This window comes from Dacryopinax primogenitus (genome assembly GCF_000292625.1).
Source record: "Dacryopinax primogenitus strain DJM-731 SS1 chromosome Unknown DACRYscaffold_10, whole genome shotgun sequence".
Taxonomy (NCBI): domain Eukaryota; kingdom Fungi; phylum Basidiomycota; class Dacrymycetes; order Dacrymycetales; family Dacrymycetaceae; genus Dacryopinax; species Dacryopinax primogenitus.
In genome coordinates, this window is record NW_024467207.1 from 871,299 (window position 1) to 891,911 (window position 20,613).

The following is a 20,613-nucleotide window of genomic DNA, read 5'->3' on the forward strand; positions in this document are numbered from 1 at the left end:
CCAGATCTCTGGTTTTACATCCTTCACAGCTGCAAACTTAGTATGAGCAGATACTGCTCATACCACCGGTAAGCCAACAGGCTTAATTGACATAACCCGCATGTTAGCGGGTATGATGTTCTCTGCTGGGACATCTTCAACATCTTCAATGTTGGCAGACTCATGTATTGGAGGATGATCAAACTCTTCATCCTCCAGGTCATAGTCACCTGTATCATCCTCAGGATGAAGATCATTGGGTTCATCATCTAGACGAGGTCCCATCAACATGGCATGTATGCCATCATCCTTGAGGATGTATTCCAAACCCCCAATCATTTTGGGTGCTGCGAGATGCACACCTCTTTATTGAGGGCAAGTATTTGCCCAATGACCAGACTTGTCACAAATGTAACAAGTCAGGCCTCCCCCAGACTGCAGTTGTTTTGACTTATTGTCAATGGGACAAACATTGTCCCTTTTGACTCCCCCAGATATACCAGGGGTTGGAGGTCTCCTCCCGTAGTTTATGGGATATGTCTCTTTCTTGGGAGTTACTCCCTTCTCCATGGGAGCCCCTCTAGAGGGGCCAGCTCCCGGTTTGGGTGTTTCTGGGTGCCTAACCTCATATTGTCTCAGATGATATGACTGGTTAGGTTGAGGATATGATCTCCTCACAGGTATTGAACTACCTGTTGTCGTCCCTCTATAGGGGGACAATGTTTTAGACATATTCCTATATGCCCATAACCCTTGTGCCATGTTGAGTCCTCTCTCAGACTCAATGGCATGAGTAAACAACATATCAAACATCTTGTTATCAATGTCGTAACCCAACTCAAGCACTCTGGTGCTTATCTCTTTGTTCAATCCAAAGAGGAACCTCCTTTTAATTTGGAAGTCCTTAGGATGCTCATGCATCCTACCCATTATGGACATTAATTTGTCCTTATACACTTCAACAGTGTCTTGTCCTTGTGACAAGCTGTTGAAAGCACCATATGCTTTCAATGTTTCTTCTGCTGAGAAGAAGTGATTATATAATCCCCAGATCATCTGGGAAACCGTCCATTGATCTCTAGGTATTTACCTAGATCAATGTTTTGCTCTACCCAATGGTGAGCTTTGTTAGTCACATGTTGACTGGTATAAGTGATTTGCCAATCACTAAAGTCAGGCCTGGTCATTCTGGCCATGCAAAATGCATGTACCAGCATTGCAAGAAATTCGATGAATTTCTCTATGTCTGCTTCACCTCCATAGGAGGTTTCCAAAGCCTTAGGCTTCAATCTCGTCTTGGAAGATAGAATATGATTATTTACAGGCATCCTAGACATCTGTAACCATCTATCTACCCTCCACATGGGAGTGGTGGGAATTGTCAATCCTCCTAGGAGATCATCTTTGCTCCTAAACATAGGAGTGTGTAAGGTCCATGAGTAGTGGACCTTTGGTTTGAATGTGTGGAACTGTTGGGAAGGTCCCCAAATGGGAACTTTGGTGTGTATGGACCCTCTTGGTCCAAATCAAAATGAACATTTGGAGAGGGCTCTTTCCTCATCTCCATACTGGGAGGAGTGGGAGGGACTCTTAATGGAGTTTCTTCAATCTCAGTAGCATCCTTTAGGGATACTCTCTCAGGATCTGCCTTGGATCCTTCTTCCCCAGAAGGGATTTGTGAATGTGGCAAGTTAGGCAATGTCTGCAATCCCATCCCAGATTGGGAGAGACTTGGTTGTGGCCTGAAGCCATAGACCACATCTTCCATACAGAGACTCAACATCTCCCATGCCATCTCTGCCTACCTCTGTATGCATTCTGGGCTCTGACTAGCCATAGCCAGAGTATTTAGCTCTGCAATCAAGCATTGCAAAGAGCCTGCAATGTCAAGCATCTGACTCAAATCTGCACAGGGGTCTAGTTGATCCCCTGTTTCAATCAGACCAGTTACTATCTGACTATTGCTTCTATTTGAAGCACCATTGGCCAAGGAATCCTTGTCCAATAGCATATTGGAATCCTCAGTTTCCATTCGCTCTCTTTGAGCTGGAGCAGCAAGATCAGCACTTTGATCTCTTTGTGTGGGTTCCTGTTGCCCAGAAACCCATTCTGAACTATTTTCGAGTTCAGAAAAACTTGAAGATCCTGGTACAGTTGTGGGAGTATCCACAACTCCAGGTCCTGAGCTGCCTTTAGGACCAACCTTGGTCTTTCTACTGGGCGGAGGGTGTCCCACCATTTTTCAGCTGGTCTCCATAATATGGAGACTAGGATCTGACATGAAGCACTTTTCACTCTAATCCTTTATGAACTCCACTTGTTGGAGATGAGTAAAAAAGTGAAAGGGCTTAAGGTGCCCTTATGCCCTCAATATGTACATGGGACAAATGTATTACTAGCTAGTAGTAATACATGCTTGTAGTAAAAGGGATGGAGAGAATGGTGGCCTACAGCCACCTGCTATGTGTCAGTCCAAGGATGATCATGATCACCTCTGCAAGGTGATCCTACCTAAAAAAGGAAAGGATGGGGTCATATACGGACCCTTACACAAATCCAGGAGGCAAGAGGATACTGCAATGACTGAGATAACCAGATAGATGACGGATGAGAGGTGCTGAAGCAGAGAACAATGACAACAATGGCAGTCAGGGGTTTGAGACCTTATGCATTACTGGCAATTGGCTTGACCCTTGGAGGCAAACGGGATTAGATTAGTCAGCTATTAGTCAGCTCTGCGCGCGCCCGCAGAGCCTGTGTCACGAAACTCAGAGCTAGTGAAGACGGGTGCTGAAGAACACGTGCCTGAGACTCCTTCCCTCTTCTCATCATTAGCGCTCAAAAAACTAGCGCTCAAAAGCATCTTGGATGATATTATCTCCCTGTAGTCTAGTCATACAGTCTCCGCCTCGACCAGCCATCGTCCCTGTTGCCTCATCCATCCGCCGTTCATCCGTCCCTGTCTCGCCTCCTCTGTCCGTCCCTGTCAAAACCATCCGACATGCCTCCGACACCCTCCCTTTCAACGAGGCTTGCTCCTATTTTTGTTGCACAACAGTAAGGTTTGCCAGCCCTCCCTATCCCTTTGTTCTTTCATAACGAATCCGACTAACCGCATCAACTCCGAAAAAGATGGGTCGGGTTGGGATATCAATGCGGACCAGCCTGAACCCTTCCGACTCAGGCTCATTTCCTTGAGGAGGCGAAACATGCTTTCTCCCGGTCCGGTCTATGGTGAACGCGTCGGACATGGATGGCGCGGAGCTGGGTTGACGTGGATGAGGATGAGGGAGAAGGAGAGGGCTATCTGGACGATGCTTGCTTCTTGTTCTTGCTCTCCTGTACTGCTACTCTGCTCTGGGGTTCGTACACTAACACTGGAGCTCGACATCGACATCGACAACCGTTTGTGATCTCGCTGCTTTCCAACATACGATCGACAGGTTGGAGTGATCTAGCTCCCCTGGGTAGTCAACGTCTTTACCGACTAGGCCGTGCTGCAAAGTCTTTAGTCCTGGTCTACCCGGACATCTTGCTGTCCCACGATTCCCTTGCGTCTGCACAACAATCACAATGCCTGTCCATGCTCATGGTCACGGTTCAACACTGGCACGATACCACTCCTACTACATTCCACCATTCGCCCTCCCCCTCTACTTCATCTTCCTCCTGCTTGGTGCCTCCCTCCTCATCGCGCTTATCATCACCCTCGCCCTCGTCCGGCCCTTACACAGAACAGCGACGTTGCTGAACCTCTGCGTCGCGTGGGTCGCGGTACCGCTCATGCTGAGCTTCTTGTGAGTGCTCTCGTTCCGTTTCTGGAGGAGAGGAACGGCATTGACGTCGTTGGCAGGCTGTTTGCAGGCCAAGTAAACAACCCCCAGCCCAGCTTCCCAGTCTGCCTCACCTCCGCCGCCCTCGCCCTGGGCGCATCCCCGCTGTAAGCTCTTTTCTTCCTCTCCTCCTGAGAAATTCAGATCTAATAAGACCCAGAGGAGGTTTCGCAGCAAGTAGTATGGTATTCCAGATATTTCTGCTTGTTGTGCATCCTATTAGGATGGGGGACAACGACCGGTGGGTGACTCTTGCTGTAAGTCCCACTCTAGCTTCTTCCTGCAACCCGACTGAGTTGATCAGTTGGTAGCGTTTCCGTGGGTTGCGGGGCTGGCGTACCTAATCGCTACACTTGGTGTACGTCCCCTCCACCTCCCATTTGCACAGAACAGAAACTGACGGTCTTAGGTTGGCCTGGCTCACCCCAACCTCGTAATCCGGAGCAAATTCTACTGTATCCTCGCCTCCGACCCAATGTACGTCCCCGACCCCCATCCTCCGTCCTTCCTCACTCTGACATTGCATTGCATGCAACCAGAACCAGCGCCAGCTCAGCAATGATAATCTTCGCGATGGTGCTCTCCGTCCTCCTCATCCTTACTATAATCCTCAAAGTCTACCGGACGCCACTGCGCCGCCCCTCCCCGCCTCCTCCCTCACACACCGCATCCGCCCATACCCCACGCATAAAATCCAACCTCCTAGACTTGCAGCTCTGTCTCCGCCTGCTCATCTTCGGCGGGTACGTCCTCTTCGCCATCTTCGCTGGAATAGTCGCATTCTGGAACTACGCAAGTCTCGTGCCGGATCTCGTACTGTCCACAGTACCGATAGCGGTGTTTTGTATATTTGCAAGTCAGAGGGACGTCTTGCGCGCTTGGGGGATCGGGCGAAAAACAGATCGGGGCGAGAGGGGAGAGAGCATGAGAGGCTCGCAGCGCCAGAGTACGGGGAGTGAGCGCAAGCCCCCGTCCGTGTCGAATGATCCCCTTGCAGAGCTGGACGTGCTGGAGATGGGCGCAGGAGCCCCTGTCTCCCCTTCACTTTCTGTCGACGCTGCAACGCCGGACAGCACACTCGTCGGCACTTCTCTCGGGTGCCCACTTACACCGGTTCTGGATGACCCTCACCCGGAGAAGCACCAAGGGATGCAGGGAGAAGAGGAAGTGGATCTGGCGGACGAAGAGTTGGAGCCGCCTTGTTTGGGAGAGGAACGGGTCAGAAGGTCGAGTTTCACCAGAACACCGGAGGATGATAGGTTTGTGCTGAGGTCGTAGTCTGCATGGTCGTGGATCGTCGTGGGTAGCCGCTGATGAGGACTTATTATGATTCACTAGGCTGATGAGGTCCAATATATCCGAACATCTGTAAATCCAAAGACAAACGTCTGACAGAATCCCATTGAATACTCCCCTCTTCTTGCTCTTCTCTCGTACTCCATCCCCTCCACCTCGCTCTTCTCCGGCCTTCCCAAGCGGCCGATTCCTCGCTTCCTCATACGTCGACTGTGCAACCTCCTCTCCTTACCCAAGGCCTTCTCCTTGACTTCGTGAAAGCCCCTGAGATGACCTCAGGAGCGTTGATCCGGTGCCGGTGAGATCCCCATAGGCATACCAAATCGTACATCGGCAGCATCTATCGACTGTTATCAATGTCCACCAATATCAATTCATCGACTCCACTCCGTTAAACAATTTCACTCTCACCGGCCGCAAACCCATGCCATCAACCCGGCGATCCCCCCTGCCTCCTCTCACCACGGGACAATCCATCTGGATACAGTATGGCAAGGTACGTCCTTGTTCATCCACATCACCTCATGCTCACCGTGTTACAGGTGCTGGTTCCCAGCTCACCGCCTGCTTAGAGGAGGAGCCAAGCAAGTCAGAGCTCCATGAGTGGACTTCACCATATGTTGTCCTTCAGGTGTGCACAAACTCAGGCTGATATGCTTACCGGCACTTGTCCGCACTCTGAACCCGCACCGAATGGGCTGGGTGAAAGATGGGCAGCAGGGCCAGCATTGGTTTTGTTCATGTAAGTGCTCCTTCTCAGCTGGGTTAGCTGGTTCTAATTCCTTATAGGCGCTTGTCTGCACTCCTAACCCATGCCGACCGTGCTGGGTATGAGGCTGTTGTGCATTGTTCTTCACAGCTGAACAAACCTGGTACTGATATTATTCCAGTTGGTGGTCACCAGCTGCCTGCATTGCATGCAGAAGGAGAGGGGATGTTGGGCAGCTTGACCCCGGTCTTATGATATGCTGTTGTCTAGATCTGCACAGACTCCTGCTGATAATTTTGTTGGCACTCATCGCCCACTGTTAGCCCGAGTCAAGGGTGGGGGGTGGGGAAGGGTTCCAGGCATTGCACTGTAAGGTAGGTGTTCTTACAGCCTCCACCTTGCTGCCAACCACCTCATTGTGCCTGTTTTCCCCAAGCTGACCCTGCCCCAGCTGCACAAGCTCATCCTCAATGTAGAATCCCTCATTCCACTTCTCACCAACCCACACACTCTGCACAAAGACTACACCTTCTCCAAGAGAGGATTTGGGTGAGCTGGCTTTGAAGAAATTGCAGTTGGACCCATGTTCAGTACATCACCCTGTCCCATCCATCAGCGTTGACCATCAACATGCACTTGATCACATTGCCTGTGGTCATGCCTGCAACTACATTGCCTTTGAGCATGTGGGTATCTTCCAGCTTCCAAGCAGTGAATTAAGATGACTGTATGTCTCAGAGAGGGTGATGTGCTGAGCTGGTGCTGATCAGATGCTAGACATGCAGTGGAGCAGCATGATCTGGGGCTCCATCCCTTGGAAGTCAACATGATACAGCTGCAGGCTTTGCAGGATTACTGTGAGGGCACACCACAATAACAAGGCTACTGCGGGGGCTAGAAGCAACAGATGGGGGGGGCAAGGAGGGCGTTGTAGGGAGGGAGTAGAGTTGATACAGAGTGTATTGATCGAGTGCCTAAAGGATTACAGTGGTGGAGAATCCTCAGAGACCCAATCTGAGGAGAAAGAGGCCCTAAAGGCTCTATATAAATACTCCCGTGGCATAAGGCTGATGAGTCTTAGTAGGAACAGCTGCCTAGGAGTAAGCATGGGCACAGGCATCATGGAACACCATGGAACAAAGTGTTAGGGCAACACAGGCTGACTAAGTCTGCTCACCTAAGAGTGCCAAGAGTCTAAGCAGGCAACAAGGAAGTGGAGTAGACCTGATGACTAAGACCTATCTACAGTATAGGTACCTGTGGATGATCCTAAGAGACCAAGTCTGAAGAGACAGTCCCAGGCAGAGTAGGCCTTATATTTATACCTCTGTGGTGGAACCTGCTAGAACATCTTGCTTACTCAGCCTAGTCAGGTGATCAGGTCATATGACCAAGGATGAGGTCATATGAGGTCATGCACAGCCATGCACAGCAGGTCACCTGACCATCCAATCCTTCCAGCAGGTTCCAGCACATGCCAAGGTATACCAGCTACTTCCATGTCATAAAGGCTTAGTCATGTCTCTTGACCAACCAATGAGCTGGTGCCCTGACAGATTGACCCTAAACTGCTAAGTAATGCCTTAGCACCATACAGCATGCTTGCTCTAACTTCAACAACATCAGCAGTGAACCTCCTAGCCACTTTCCCTGTGTTTGGCTCCTCCCTTGCTGCTCCAGCACCAAGCATGATTGCACCCTTAAGAGTGAGGAGCTTATTGATGACTTCAAGGCCTGTACTGTGTGCCCAGATTGCCAGCCAGCTCTGGAGCACATACAGCTTGTGCAGCTTGTCCGTAATGCTCAGCATGCTGTGATTTGCTGCATACCTGTTGCATGCATAGGCTGGAGGATGACCTGTGTCCCAAGATCAGAACTGTGTTGTGCTCCAGTGTCTAGGCAGTGTATGAGCTTGCACACATCTGTGAGCCCCATGTTGAGCCCTTGCCCAGCCAATGGGTGGCATGTGTGTGCCATGTCCCCTACTAGGGCTGTGCAGCCTCTGCCTTGGGAGGAAGAGCCAAGGTAGGAATTGTGCATTAGCTGGAGGGGGAAGGAGGTGACTGTCCCCTTTTGGAGGGAATGGATGAGCAGAGGGAAGGAGTCTGATTCTTCTGCTGCGATGCTGATAGTTGTCTGGAGTGAGGAGAGAGTGGAGGAGGCATCAATTGAGTGCACTTGCCCATGGAACAAGACTTCCTCTTCAGCCTGGGAAGCAGTGAGAGGCATTCCTGAGGTGTGCAATTCGAGCAGGATGGTGTTGAGGTAGTTTAGCAAGAGTCAGGGGAGGCAGAAGGCAGCATTTATGTATGTTGCTAGGGTAGCAGGGTTGAGTTGTCTCAGAGCAGCAGCAAGCTCTGGCCGGGTACTCCAGACAAGGGAGGCAGCAGTTGGTGACAGAGGGAGGAAAGTGATTGGCCCTGTGGGGAAAAATTGCTGGAAGGTGGTCATGTTGGGCAGGCCTAGAGGGTGTGGGGGGTGAAAGAAGGGTGGCTTTGCAGCCTGTGCCATCCTCTGTTTGGTGCTTGTTTGTTACCCCATCCCCCCAAACTCTTCACTGCCAGTGCATCATCTTGCTCCTCAACCACCACCTATCTCCTCTCTTCTCACTCTCCTCTCATTTGCTAATCCTCTCAATTGTTAACATCTGGCTTGATGTCCTCCTCTGTTGCTATAGAGATGTCACCCTTGGGCACTGGGGAGCAGACCAACACACCTCCCATGCAGGTTCCACCTAGCCCCAATGCTTTCAGCACCTCTTCAGGAGAAGAGGTGCCTGCCCATCAAAGTCAAGGAAAAATTCATGACAGCACTAGCGAACCTCCTGCAACTGGCAGCAACTACAAAGCAGGTGAACCTGCAGATGGTCCCATCTTCATTGATCCACTTCCTGACAAATCGGAAACTGCCAAAATCTGGTGCACATATGTAAAAGAAGCAGACAAGCATCCTCACATGCTGTTGAAACAGTGGAGCAATGGTATTGACAATTTCCTGCTCTTTGTGTGTTCATCTTTTGATTATCACCCCAATCAATCTGACTGACTGACAAACCAGCTTGTTCTTGGCAATCCTTTCTGCATTCCTTGTCATTGCTTAGTCCTCTCTCCAGCCTGATTCATCTCAAATCACCTCAGATGCCCTGGTCATAATCTCTCAGCAATTGATTCTCATGTCTTCTGGATAGCCAATGGTTGCTTCTGCTGCCTATCAGCCTACCAACTTCTCTCCCCCCATCTGGGTGGTTGCCATCAATTGCCTGTGGTTCACAAGCCTCTTTCTTAGCTTGCTTACTGCCATCCTTGCTATGTTAGTCAAGGAATGGTTGGCTGCCTATAACTGACATCCTCTGATGGTACCATTGTAGTGTGCAAAGCAGCATCAACTGCACTATGACAGTCTGATCAAGTGGAACATGCCATTGATCATCACATTTCTGCCACTTGCCATCCATGTTGCCATATTCCTTTTCCTGGTCAGCTTGGTGATATTTGCTTTTCCTGTCAGCCTTCTACTTTTTGCACTCATGCTCATTCTGTTTGTGGTTGGCTTTGGGCTATATGTTATCTCTGTGGTACTGCCTCTTTCTTATCCAGAGTGCCCATCTTGATCTCCCCTCATTTCTGTGTTACAAGCAATCAAGCAAAGTGCTTGAGTTGACCCAGAGCAGTCAGCTCTAGAAGACAACAATGACATGTTGCAGGCAAAGGTGGTCAAATGGATGACCCAATCAGCAGATCCTGAAGTTCAAGAATCTGCTCTTGTCTTTCTTTCACAGTGGAGGCCAAGAGCAAGCTGTTGGCAGAACATCCAGGGTGATGTGTCTGGTTCTGCCATTTGAGCAGTGATAAATGGAACACTAGTACCCTTGTCTAAGTCACAGGAGCAAAAAGAGAGACTTCTGTTGATGTCAGCCCTGGTTGAATTCTGGATAGAAACCATTCACATGCAAAGACATCCACCATGGGACCTCTCACGGCTTCCACTCACTCTACAGGGTCATATGTTTAACCATTGTCAGGTGCTTTTGGAGCTGTTTTCTATTCAACTCATTGCTGGTGAGACAATGGATCCTTTATTGATGATGGAGGCTGTCACTGAGTTCATCCATTCAGTTGATTCCACAAGCTGCCAAGGAATCCGACAGTTGCTGGGCAGTGAGATTAGCCATGTGGCCCTGCATTTACTGGCACCTGGTGACCTCAAGGACTATCAGTGCTGTGAGTCTGATACATGGACTGACCAGTATGCAATCTGGAGGGATCATTTGGTGGACACTGTGGAGATGATTGCCTTCAATCCCAGGACAGCCTGCAAGATGCCAGACCTTCAATGGGCGATGATTCAATGCCTGAGTGTGACATTGAAAGATGACCTTTTTCATTTTGGCAAGTATGATGTCTTCTGAATGCTCCACACTGTGGGACTGCTTCTAGTCCAGCTGAGCATGGATCACCAAGTGCAAGATGATCTCAATGACCTCCTACCTGGCTTGCAAGAATATTTTTTGCACCATGCCATGCCGCAACTCTTCGGCAAGTCTGAACTCTCTGTGGCTGGGAATGCTGTAACCTGGCTACACCATGACACTGTTCCAGTTCAGGCAGTTTTGCACAGATGAACTGAACCATAAGGAGCCAATTGGAGTTATACAGAGTACCATGGATTTGTAAAAGGAATGGCTGAGAAGTTTGAGTCTCACCACAATGCCTGGGCATGGTTGGTTGTTCTTACTGATGTTGCATCGGCATGCTACATAGTATATCATCATCAGTAGTTGCAAAGAACCATTTTTATCATATGCTCTGAATCCAATACATCCAAACGTCTGTAGAAATATCTACACTGAGATACAAACACCTGGAAAAATATACTCAATGTTTCCCACCTCCTCTTCCATGGCTTGCAGTGTATCCATCTCACTCTGCTCCTCCCCAACATTCCCAAATGCACTGATGCCTCTGCCCTCTGCCAACTCACTTAAAAAGGAATCACCTGCTTCACCTTCTCTACAGGAGAGAGGCGCCAACCTCTACTAATGCAGCTTGGGATCTGGCATGCAGTTGGCTGGATTTGCCAAGGAATGGTGGCAACTAGCAGAAGTTACACTAGCATTGGTGCATTGGTAGAGGGGAAGGCATATCCAAAGATTGCCATCCTGGGGGAGGCGACTAATGTCTTCCCCCAGCTCCCTCTCATGGAAAGTGTTCACCCCTGCCCACAATCAGCTCACAGCCACCATGATCATTAAGAAGGGGATGTACACCTCCACATGGAGGGACATGATGACATTGATTGGACATCGTCCTCACTCTTGAGGGCATTGTACATGTGTTCTGGTTTCAGTTTTGTCCCATTCTCTGATACTACCAAAATGCATATTTCCAAGTCATGTAGCAGACAAGGGAGACAAGAGGAGGACTGATGGCTGATTGGTGAATGCTGAACCCCGGATTAACTTATCCCCGAGCCGGAGGCGGATGAGCATTGTGCCGAAGTAACCGGTGTTCCCGTGGGGGGGATGAACAGATTACTCTGCACGGCGAGGATGTAAGCTGCTGGATTTTGACTGCTTGACTTGTTACCATCTCGTTCTTCATTTATTATCTGTCTACTTGGTGCATTGTAATTGAGCAGAATGGCAAACCCGTTGGAGAAAGCAGTGGGGTACGAACTCCCTCGTCAGCCTGTATGAGCCATCACCTCATCACCAACGTAGCACCTGACACCAGTTATACACAGGTCGGCTGGACGAAACGCGACCTTCTCACTTATGCCGTAGGAATAGGCGCAAAGAAGGATGATTTCCCCTTCGTGTACGGTACGCCTTCTCCTGTACTCTCTGAGTCCTGCTGATGGACACAGAACTGCACCCGCAATTCGCACCTTTCCCCACGTATCCCGTCGTCCTCTCTCTCAAAGGTGTGCATCTGTCTCACCTCACCATTTCATAACCGCTAATTCAGCATGCAGGAGACGCGGAAGATGTGACGGACTTCAGCAAGATCCTGGGTCAGGACAACGTGCCCGGGTTGCCGACGTTCAACCCCGAGCGAGCAGTCCACGGGAGCATGTCTATCCAGCTCTTGCGTCCTCTTCCTGTAGAGACCGGGAAAGGGTGGGCGATGAAGAGAAGGATCTCGGGAGTGCATGAGAATAGTGCGTCTGATGCTTTGTTATTCTGCGTGTGTGGGCTCTGAGGAAAGCCAGAATCGGGGATTGTGGTGGATATGGAAATGGTGCTTGTCGATCCGCAGGGAACAGAGTACGCGAAGATGATCGTGCGTCCCCTCCTCCAATCCCCAGTTCCTCTGCTCACATGTACAAGACGTCATCATTCAACGTTGGCGCACGCACCCTCGGGCCATTCTCCAAGTCTCTCAGCTCTACCCCGCGGGGCAAGCCCGTGCCCAAAGATCGTGCGCCGAACTGGGTTGTTAGCGAGAAGACGTCGGAGGAACAAGCCCTGGTGTATCGCTTGAGCGGAGATTATAACCCTTTGCATATCGGTGCGTCTCTTCCCTTGTGTGATTTGTCCTTTCTCTACCATCCCATACCTGCTTCTCCCCTTCTTTTCTCCTTCATACCAAGTTCCCAACAGTCGCCTAACCCTTACCCAGACCCAAGCATAGGCGCGAAGATGCCTTTCGGCGGTGTGATCCTCCACGGCCTGTCAACATACGGTTTCGCAGCCCGTGCGGTCCTCCGCTCGGTAGGAGGGAACGATCCCCAAGCGCTGAAGGCGTTCTCGGTCAGGTTTACGGCACCTGTCAAACCTGGAGGTATGTAATTTTGTATTTCTTTTGATCGTCTTGGTGTGTCTATCCCGAACTCTATCCCGAACCCCCTTGTTGCGAGTGCCGTCACGAACCAGCCGAATCCTACCACGGATTCTAATACCAACCCCGAGTCCCAGAACTGCGAGCGCCATCCCGAACTGCATTCCCAGCCCTGTTGTCTGCACTTGTGCCCCGACCGCTACTTCCACCTATCCCGAACGCTATCCTCAACCCCCCTGTCTGCGGCCCTACCTCGAACCCTATACCGAACCCCCCTGTCTTCACTTTCTCGACGCCCTATTATTCCCCCTTTCATCCCCCTGAAGATACATCCAATGCTAACATTATTGTACAGACACCCTCGAAACGAGCATCTGGGAGCTCGGCCCTGGTCCCCAAGGCACCGAGTTGGTCGCGTTCGTCACCAAGGTGAAGGAGACGGGCAAAGTTTGCCTGGGCAATGGAGTGGCTTGGGTCTTGAAGGGAAAGGTGAAGGGAAAGCTTTGATCGGTCTGATGTAGTTGTCTCACTTACAAGGTGGATATATGCTCTGAGGAATACGATCGAATCATCTCCGATGAAAGGCCCGAGTGTGAGCACGTGATACTCATGGTTGCCTGACGCATTCCTCGTGTGAACAAGCATGACTACGCCAACACGGCTCTCTCCGCAACAACCATGTCATTAATAGTCCAATTCACCCCTTTCTCATCCACCGTCCATCCCTCCTTCTGGCACGCGCTCACTCAGTTCAAACTCGATGTGCTCAAGCTTGATGCGCCGTCTGTCCCTATTCGGGCGTCCTACTCTGCGGGGAAGACCGTGGTTGACAGGGAAACGGGCAAGGAGGTTGGGTTAGGATGCCATTTGTTACTCGGGGAGGATGCGTTCGACTTGGATGCTAAGTGAGTGCAAGTGCATGATAGAGACAAAGCTCTGAGGGTATGCCGCGACAGACCAGCGAAACACGCGGTCAGCATTAGGGGCACACTGATCAACTTCAACACTATCGAGGAGTTCAAGTCGAGCGATAAGACCGCCCTCTTCAATACCGTTACCGACAAGCTCTGGTCTACCGTCTCCAGCGGCTCGATCTCTAGCTCGCCGGATACACAGCTCAACACGTTCCTACTGATCACTTTTGCGGACCTGAAGAAGTACAAGTACTATTACTGGTTTGCGTTCCCGGCGTTTATGGCTAGTCCGCTCTGGGAGATATCAGAGGCAGGGTGGGGGATGGCGGAGGACGTACTGGGTGGAGAGGGACTGGAAGGGGTGTGGGAGGGGCTGACAGCGCTGGAGACCGAGGGAGGAGCAGAAGGGGCATGGCTTGTGAAGAAGGGTAAAAATGGGTGTGAAGTAGGGAGGGTGGATCAGTGGGAGGAGTTCTTCAAAGACGTGCCAGAACAAGTGCGTTGCTGCAAAGCTGCGTCTTGTGCTCGAGCTCATCACTGAGCAGAATCAAGTCGTCGCGTTCCTCGATCCTTCAGCTACTCACAACCCCGGCTGGCCACTCCGAAACCTCCTCTCGCACCTTAGGGCCCTTCACCCATCCCGTCCATCAGCATTCAACATCCTATGCTGGAGGGACAGCGAGCGTCCTCTAGCTGGGAAACGCTGGGCGAGCCGGTATGGACGGATCAGCCTTCCTGGTGCTGCTGGGCAAGCGCAGGGAAAGAGGCCAGCAGCAGTAGGTTGGGAGAGGAACGTTCAGGGAAAGCTTGGTCCAAAACTGGCAGACTTGGCGCCAATGATGGACCCAACTCGGTTCGTCCACCCGTCTCCTACAGAAGCTAGTCTGATATTGTTTCTCCAGGCTTGCAAACCAAGCTGTGGACCTCAACCTCAAGCTCATGCGATGGCGCATTCTCCCCGACCTCGATCTCGACCGTATCTCCTCCACCCGCTGTCTCCTACTCGGCGCCGGCACACTAGGATGCTACGTCGCCCGCACCCTGATGGGCTGGGGCGTGCGCACTATAACACTGGTCGATTCTGGCCGAGTGTCATTCTCTAACCCCGTCCGCCAGCCCTTGTTCGATTTTGAGGACTGTCTTGATGGCGGCAAGCCGAAGGCCGCGTGTGCGGCTGAACACTTGCGTAAGATCTTCCCTGGTGTTAACGCTAGAGGGGTTGAGATGACAATCCCAATGCCTGGGCATCCGATACCGCCCAGCGAGGTGGGTAAGGTCAAGCAGACGGTAAAGGATCTGGAAGAGCTGTACGACACGCATGATGCGGTATTCCTGTTGATGGACTCGAGGGAAAGCAGATGGTTGCCGACCGTGTTGGGGACGACGAAGAATAAGGTCTGTTCCCGCTTCACCCGTGGGGAAAAGGATGTTGTATTGATAGCATATAGTACGTCCTCAATGCCGCACTCGGATTCGATACCTATCTGGTGATGCGGCACGGCGCACGGGAAGGGCCTGCCCCTCCTCCTGAAGCTGGAGATCACCCCCAACATGCACGCCTAGGTTGTTACTACTGCAACGACATCGTCGCTCCCTCAGACGTATGTACGTTCTATCCCCCCTTGTGTATGCGCTGATCAGGTGTTATTCCAGTCCCTTACCGATCGTACGCTGGATCAGATGTGCACCGTCACCCGCCCAGGGCTGGCGCCTATCGCTGCGTCCACTGCTGTAGAACTTCTCGTGTCGATGGTTCAGCACCCCCTTGGGTACGTCTTTCCTCGAGCTCGATCCTAGCGTGTTCCTTATTGTCTTCATTTAGCATACACGCCCCTCCCTCGGCAGGAAAAGACGATGACGACCGCCATTCGGTACTTGGTGCCGTCCCCCATCAGCTGCGTGGTTACCTCGCCCGTTTTAATAGCATACCTATCACCGGTGCGGCGTATGAACGATGCACAGGGTGTAGTGACATTGTACGTTCTTTCTTTTATTCCACTCTTCCTTATATGCGCATATATCCGCGAGATGCTGATTTGTTCCTAGGCGGTGAAGGAGTACGAAAAGGAAGGATTCAACATGGTCCAGCGGGCATGTGACGAGACCGGCTATCTAGAGCAGCTAACGGGGCTCAAGGACTTGTACGACGAGAGCGACGCAGTGATGGAAGCTGTTGAATGGGACGGTGATGATGCGGAGGGGGATTTCTGAGTGGGGAAGGATTGAATGGTGAGATAGAGCAACGTCTGGGTTGATTGATGATACCTCTTCAGGAACGATATACCATGTTTTTAGTTGCATATTGTGCGTATAAGCAAACTATCTCAACTCACTTTGTAACGGGATCATCTCCCCGGTCAACGAATATCACGTCAGGCTGGTAGCGCTCACTCAACACTCCGGTTGTATTTAGTGCTTACTTGCCTGTCCTTCCATTTGGAGTGGTGGAAGGTCAACTTGGCGATACACTAGTTCGGTTGTGCTGTATCTCGTTTTGGGAAGAATACTCATACACTGTAGACTCGAACGGATGGAATCCATCGGGGAAGCGAGCTTACGCCCCCTTATCCGCGCCCTCTCCCAGCCCTTTACGCTCTTGGTCGCTCGCGTTCTTCGGGTCATCGACATTCTATCATCACCGGTCAGATGAATAACCCTTCATCAACCCAACCAATGACATACGGTGGCTTTATTGATCTCCGTCTCAGTTCCGGTCAGATCGATATCCTCTGCTTTCTTATACTCCTCATCCTTGGTGCCGAACAGGGACGACATGTTGAGGGCTTCGATGCTGATCTTTTATTTCGGCTCTGGTGACAGTACTAGAACTAAGCGTTGGTAGGGTATTTTACGGTGAACGATATACTCACAGAAGGTGACTGAAGGAGAAAGAGCAGTTTGCAGGCGGCGGAGAGCGGGGAGTTGCACCTTATATGTGAACGATTCATTGGTGACGTCATAAGCGGGGTGAAGGATCGAAATCCTATGGCGCTTCCGTCGGAGCCGAAGGGCGGACCTGCGGAAGAACTCCCGATCACCGGTGTGATCTCTGGACGATAAACTCTGGAATGGAGCAGAGTTCCCTACGCGAACAGCCCTGCATCATGGGGTTGGATAGGGCTGGGGTAGAACTGGAGTCCGCGGACAAGAAGGTAGATAAGCACTGTTCCTCGTTTAACAATGACATTCATAGAGGGAGGAAGGTTTGCTCACCTCCGCAGTTCAACCATTCCCAATTGATTCACGACCAACGAAATCGCAAGATCCCGCAACTGCCGGAGTTTGTAATTCCTAGCAGTTCGACGCCAATAGCCAGCACATCGAAGACGATGACTATCTCCGTCACCTCCATGGTGATCGCATTGACTTCTGCAAGGTCCGAAAGGCGCATAGACCATAGTCATACCCTACGGCTCGACGAGAATGTCGGATAATTGTGGCCCCGCTTCGCCGAGATGGAACTGTTCGTGAATGAGGACGGTGGGTGGGTGACTCTGCGGATGTGAGCTTCTGTTTGGGTAGGGGGGAGAGGTGTAGGTATGTCATGTGGGGAATTCCTTGCTTGTCCAGTCGCCTGATATAGATATGTATCATGCCAAGGGATAGACAGGCGGGGTAGTATCCACCTGAAGAAGTTATTGAATGTTATCGAACCTTAGGCCGAGCGCTACACATCGTAGGTGGAGTTCATGGGTGTCGAGATCGAATGGCCGATGCCAATGGTTTGTACAATCAACCGCCGATGTAGGCTGGATCGTTTTCAGGCATACACTGCAAGGTAGTTACACTACGCCTGAATAAAAGTCAGATCCGTCAATATTGAGCTTTTGCTATTTGCGTACCATCATGACCTGGGCAAGTCCGTCCCGGTGATTCTCTGGACGCGACAAAGAGGGATTGCGCGAGCCTTGAACATCTTACGGGGATTGACACTTCTCCAGGGGTTCGCGATGAAGACTTGTACAACGAATAAAGGCTCTGGTTGAGCGGACCGGCATGCGGTGTGAAGGGATGACGTATTTGAAGCGCGGGGCTGAGAAGCAGGTGCAGGAGTGAGCGTGTGTGCTGCTGTTGGGTCATTGGGAAGTCGGCAAATGTAGTTTTTTGCCATGCTGGGGGTGCGGGGAACCGGGGGGGAGGGGTGGCGGGGAAGCATAGGCGGATGGGAGAGGAAAGATTGGGTTACAGCGAGTGTAAGGGAGGAAGTGAGTGTAGCATGGGTACTTCCGAGAGGAGGCGGTTGAGAATGGTAGGATGCCCCAGCGTTGAGTTTGTCTGGTATTGCCTCCTGCGGCGGCTGTACAGTGGTGGATGTTGTACCGTGTGGTGGTTGATTAGGAAGTCGGCGATGATAAAGTGGAGATAGATCGTTAGTGGTGATAATGTGCCCTTCAGCAAGTGTCCCAAAGCTTCAGATGCCATTGAACCATATGTGGAGAGCTCGTGGGGTCAAGGACCAAGGGCAGATCCCCAGATTGAGCAACGATCAACCGCTGACCTGGGCCGAATCATCTTCAGGCGCATTTTGTGGCATAGCGGCCCAATACTAGGCCTATACTAGGCCTGAACCAAAGTTAGAAACACTAAAGCGGAATTGATAGCATTGGCGTACCTTTGTCATCTGCACACACGGGGCGAAAGCTCGACTCCGTCTACATGACGGTGATTCTTGGTGGTCAACGCGAAATTCATTGGGTGAATGTTCATCACCATGCGAGGATGGACACCTCTCACGGAATGGGGGATGGCGACTTCCATGCTGGATGGAGGATCGACCTGAGTGGCTGGGTATGCGGTGGGAAGGGACGGCATCCAGAAGGTTTGGCTTGGGGGTAAAGGTAAGAGGCTGGGAACTGAAGTGAGCGAGTATGTTGCTGATGATCGACGCGGAGACGAAGAAGGCACGTACATGAACCGTCTGCAGAGGGCGCTGCAGCGGCACGTCCGAAGCGGCGAGGATGCGAAGCGGCCGGGGTGTAGGAACAAACGAGATAGGGACAGGGAAAGTTGGAGGGCGGAGGGAGAGGTGTGAAGGTTGGTGGTTGAATGCTGCTGACGATGGCCATGGAGAAGAGAGCGTCGTGTGGATATCATAACCTGCCAGTTTGTCAGAACTAGTAGGAGGGAGGGAAGGGTACGCACCGTTATTGAAGGGAGGAAGATAGGCTGGTATCATGGGCTCCTGTGGATGAAGGTCATGGTCACATTCGACGTGGGATGAAAACATAGAATACGTACATCTCTGTGGCGACACCCGGCAGAGTACGCTTGAGAAGAAGTTCTTACAAGACGATGGGTTCGCGGAAGAGAGGCCACGGAGGGGCTAGTGATGGTTGACAGCAGGTCCATGTCTTCAGGGGTTGGCGACAGCGGATTCTATGACGGATAGAGGATATGGCTGATTGATCGGATACGCGGTAGGTAGGGACGACATGCGGAGAGCTTGGTGGTAAAGACAATCGAGAGGTTGGGAGTGTGATGAGTCCGCTGGGGAAAGTCGTAGGAGAGAGCGGAACGACGGAATCCGTTGGTACAGTGCGCCGCAGCATCCGTGAGGGGCGAGCCTGCGGAGTGGTGGGCGAGGCTTGTGGGAGAGGACGAGGCCAACGCTTGTGAAGATCGATAAAAGTACACTGCGGACGGGGTGCATATAGAAGAGAGTGCGCGGTGGATTCGTAACCTGCCAATCGATCACAACGTGCATTATGGGGCAGGAAGGTGTACTCACAATGCTGAAGGAGGGAGTCGGCAGGCGTCATATGCGCATGTGGATGAGATTCATGGTGGTGCCGACGACGAATGAGCACATGGGGTACGTCCACAATGGGCGCTTTGATTCGCGACAGGCGGTGTGCCATGCTTGAAAAGTCCTTGCAGCTGGACGGGGTGCGGAGGGGAGGCGACGGTGGACCAGTGCTGAGTGTTGACGACATCCACTTATGGGATGGGAGTGAGGCAAAAACATCCAGAGAGCGACATATCTAAGAAGTAAATCAGCTCGCAGTCAGTGTGATGTGAGAGGGGACAGCAGCAGACACAAGTGGCGTACCGGCAATATAGAGCGTTGAGCAAGGATAAGAACCTCTGAGAGAACCTTGATAAGACCGAGTTATAATCCTGTTCACTGCATCACACATACACCGAGCATCCATGATAGCGAGAGCAGTGAATTTAGTGGATATTCGTTCCTGGAAAACGTGTTAGAGCAGGGTGTGATGAGGGTGATCACACACCTTGGCTTCCAGCTAGAAGTGCAGGGTTCGTCCCCGACTTGGCGGTCAGTCACGGCTGGTACTATGGGAAAGGAGAGGATACGCACAGTTATCCAAGGTGGGAAGGCATGTATCATGTCCCCCTTTGCATTAATGCCAGGGTCATTCCGACGACCGGTGGACACGTACATACCAGGAGAAGTGGGAGGGGGACGAGAGACGGTGGAGGATGACGCCCGGGGGCAGGTATTCGGCATTATCCATGATGAATTAGTGTCGTGCTTCCGTAAGTAAGTAGGCATTTATTTGCAGATGGTGGTGGACGGAGGAAGGGGGCGCAAGGGGCGGTTTAGGGGTACGCATGGGCGGTTGGGATGTACTGCTGACGGGGTGCGCGAAGAAGGGAGTGAGGCGCGTTTCACAACCTGTCAGTTCGTCAGAACGAGTAGTAGCGAGAAGGGAAGGGTACGCACAGTTGTTCAAAGAGGAAGATACGCCGGCATTATCTGCTCATGTGGTAGGGGGTCGTAGTCATATCGACTTGCGATGAGAACGCAGAATACGTTCATAGAGGGTGCATCTGTTCGGCGAAATACGGTGGGTTACGCCAGGGGAAAAGTTCTTGTAAGATGATGGGGTGCAGAGGTGAGGCTACGGAGGACCAGCGCTAATTGTTGGCGGCAACTACATTCCCGGAATGTTAATTGGAAGAGACAGCCAGAGAGCAATAGTCCGAGCAGCAAGGGACCGACTCTGCTCATGGTCAGTGTGAGATGGGGTCGACATGAGAAGCTAGTGGAGCACCTGTGATATGGAGTACCCATACATGGAGTGATTGTAACAGCGAGAGATGTCAATTCAGTAGAGATCTCATGCCTGGAAACGCGTCAG

The 20,613-nt window shown here is 51.5% G+C and overlaps 6 protein-coding genes across 6 annotated transcripts; 3 read left to right on the forward strand and 3 right to left on the reverse strand.

Moving 5' to 3' along the window:
* Positions 1-3,552: 3,552 nt before the first annotated feature.
* On the forward strand, positions 3,553-5,090 carry DACRYDRAFT_108106 (uncharacterized protein; the record flags this gene model as incomplete). Its single annotated transcript, XM_040768593.1, has 6 exons — positions 3,553-3,776; positions 3,833-3,919; positions 3,973-4,069; positions 4,117-4,170; positions 4,222-4,289; positions 4,352-5,090. The coding sequence occupies 6 exons, from the start codon at positions 3,553-3,555 to the stop codon at positions 5,088-5,090; spliced, it is 1,269 nt and encodes a 422-aa protein (XP_040628463.1).
* A 6,349-nt stretch (positions 5,091-11,439) lies between these two features.
* Positions 11,440-13,103, forward strand: DACRYDRAFT_80151 (peroxisomal dehydratase; the record flags this gene model as incomplete). Its single annotated transcript, XM_040776430.1, has 8 exons — positions 11,440-11,506; positions 11,560-11,638; positions 11,683-11,739; positions 11,791-11,976; positions 12,028-12,098; positions 12,146-12,326; positions 12,438-12,599; positions 12,952-13,103. The coding sequence occupies exons 1-8, from the start codon at positions 11,456-11,458 to the stop codon at positions 13,101-13,103; spliced, it is 939 nt and encodes a 312-aa protein (XP_040628464.1). The 5' UTR covers positions 11,440-11,455.
* Positions 13,104-13,274: 171 nt separating this feature from the next.
* On the forward strand, positions 13,275-16,052 carry DACRYDRAFT_95125 (E1-like protein-activating; the record flags this gene model as incomplete). The annotated part of the gene is made up of 8 exons (XM_040777273.1): positions 13,275-13,501; positions 13,553-14,006; positions 14,056-14,363; positions 14,413-14,905; positions 14,959-15,111; positions 15,164-15,279; positions 15,333-15,486; positions 15,557-16,052. 8 exons carry the CDS (start codon positions 13,275-13,277, stop codon positions 15,719-15,721), a joined length of 2,070 nt encoding a protein of 689 aa, XP_040628465.1. The 3' UTR covers positions 15,722-16,052.
* A 12-nt stretch (positions 16,053-16,064) lies between these two features.
* Positions 16,065-16,921, reverse strand: DACRYDRAFT_116684 (uncharacterized protein). The gene is made up of 4 exons (XM_040770245.1): positions 16,724-16,921; positions 16,381-16,673; positions 16,193-16,332; positions 16,065-16,139 (listed from the first exon to the last, which is right to left on the reverse strand). Exons 1-2 carry the CDS (start codon positions 16,912-16,914, stop codon positions 16,613-16,615), a joined length of 252 nt encoding a protein of 83 aa, XP_040628466.1. The 5' UTR covers positions 16,915-16,921; the 3' UTR covers positions 16,065-16,139; positions 16,193-16,332; positions 16,381-16,612.
* Positions 16,922-17,675: 754 nt separating this feature from the next.
* On the reverse strand, positions 17,676-18,201 carry DACRYDRAFT_95126 (uncharacterized protein). The gene is made up of 2 exons (XM_040777274.1): positions 18,123-18,201; positions 17,676-18,073 (listed from the first exon to the last, which is right to left on the reverse strand). The coding sequence occupies exon 2, from the start codon at positions 17,930-17,932 to the stop codon at positions 17,693-17,695; it is 240 nt and encodes a 79-aa protein (XP_040628467.1). The 5' UTR covers positions 17,933-18,073; positions 18,123-18,201; the 3' UTR covers positions 17,676-17,692.
* A 39-nt stretch (positions 18,202-18,240) lies between these two features.
* Positions 18,241-19,986, reverse strand: DACRYDRAFT_108111 (uncharacterized protein; the record flags this gene model as incomplete). The annotated part of the gene is made up of 7 exons (XM_040768594.1): positions 18,241-18,363; positions 18,420-18,607; positions 18,653-18,692; positions 18,749-18,886; positions 18,940-19,190; positions 19,239-19,491; positions 19,912-19,986. The coding sequence occupies 7 exons, from the start codon at positions 19,984-19,986 to the stop codon at positions 18,241-18,243; spliced, it is 1,068 nt and encodes a 355-aa protein (XP_040628468.1).
* Positions 19,987-20,613: the final 627 nt, after the last annotated feature.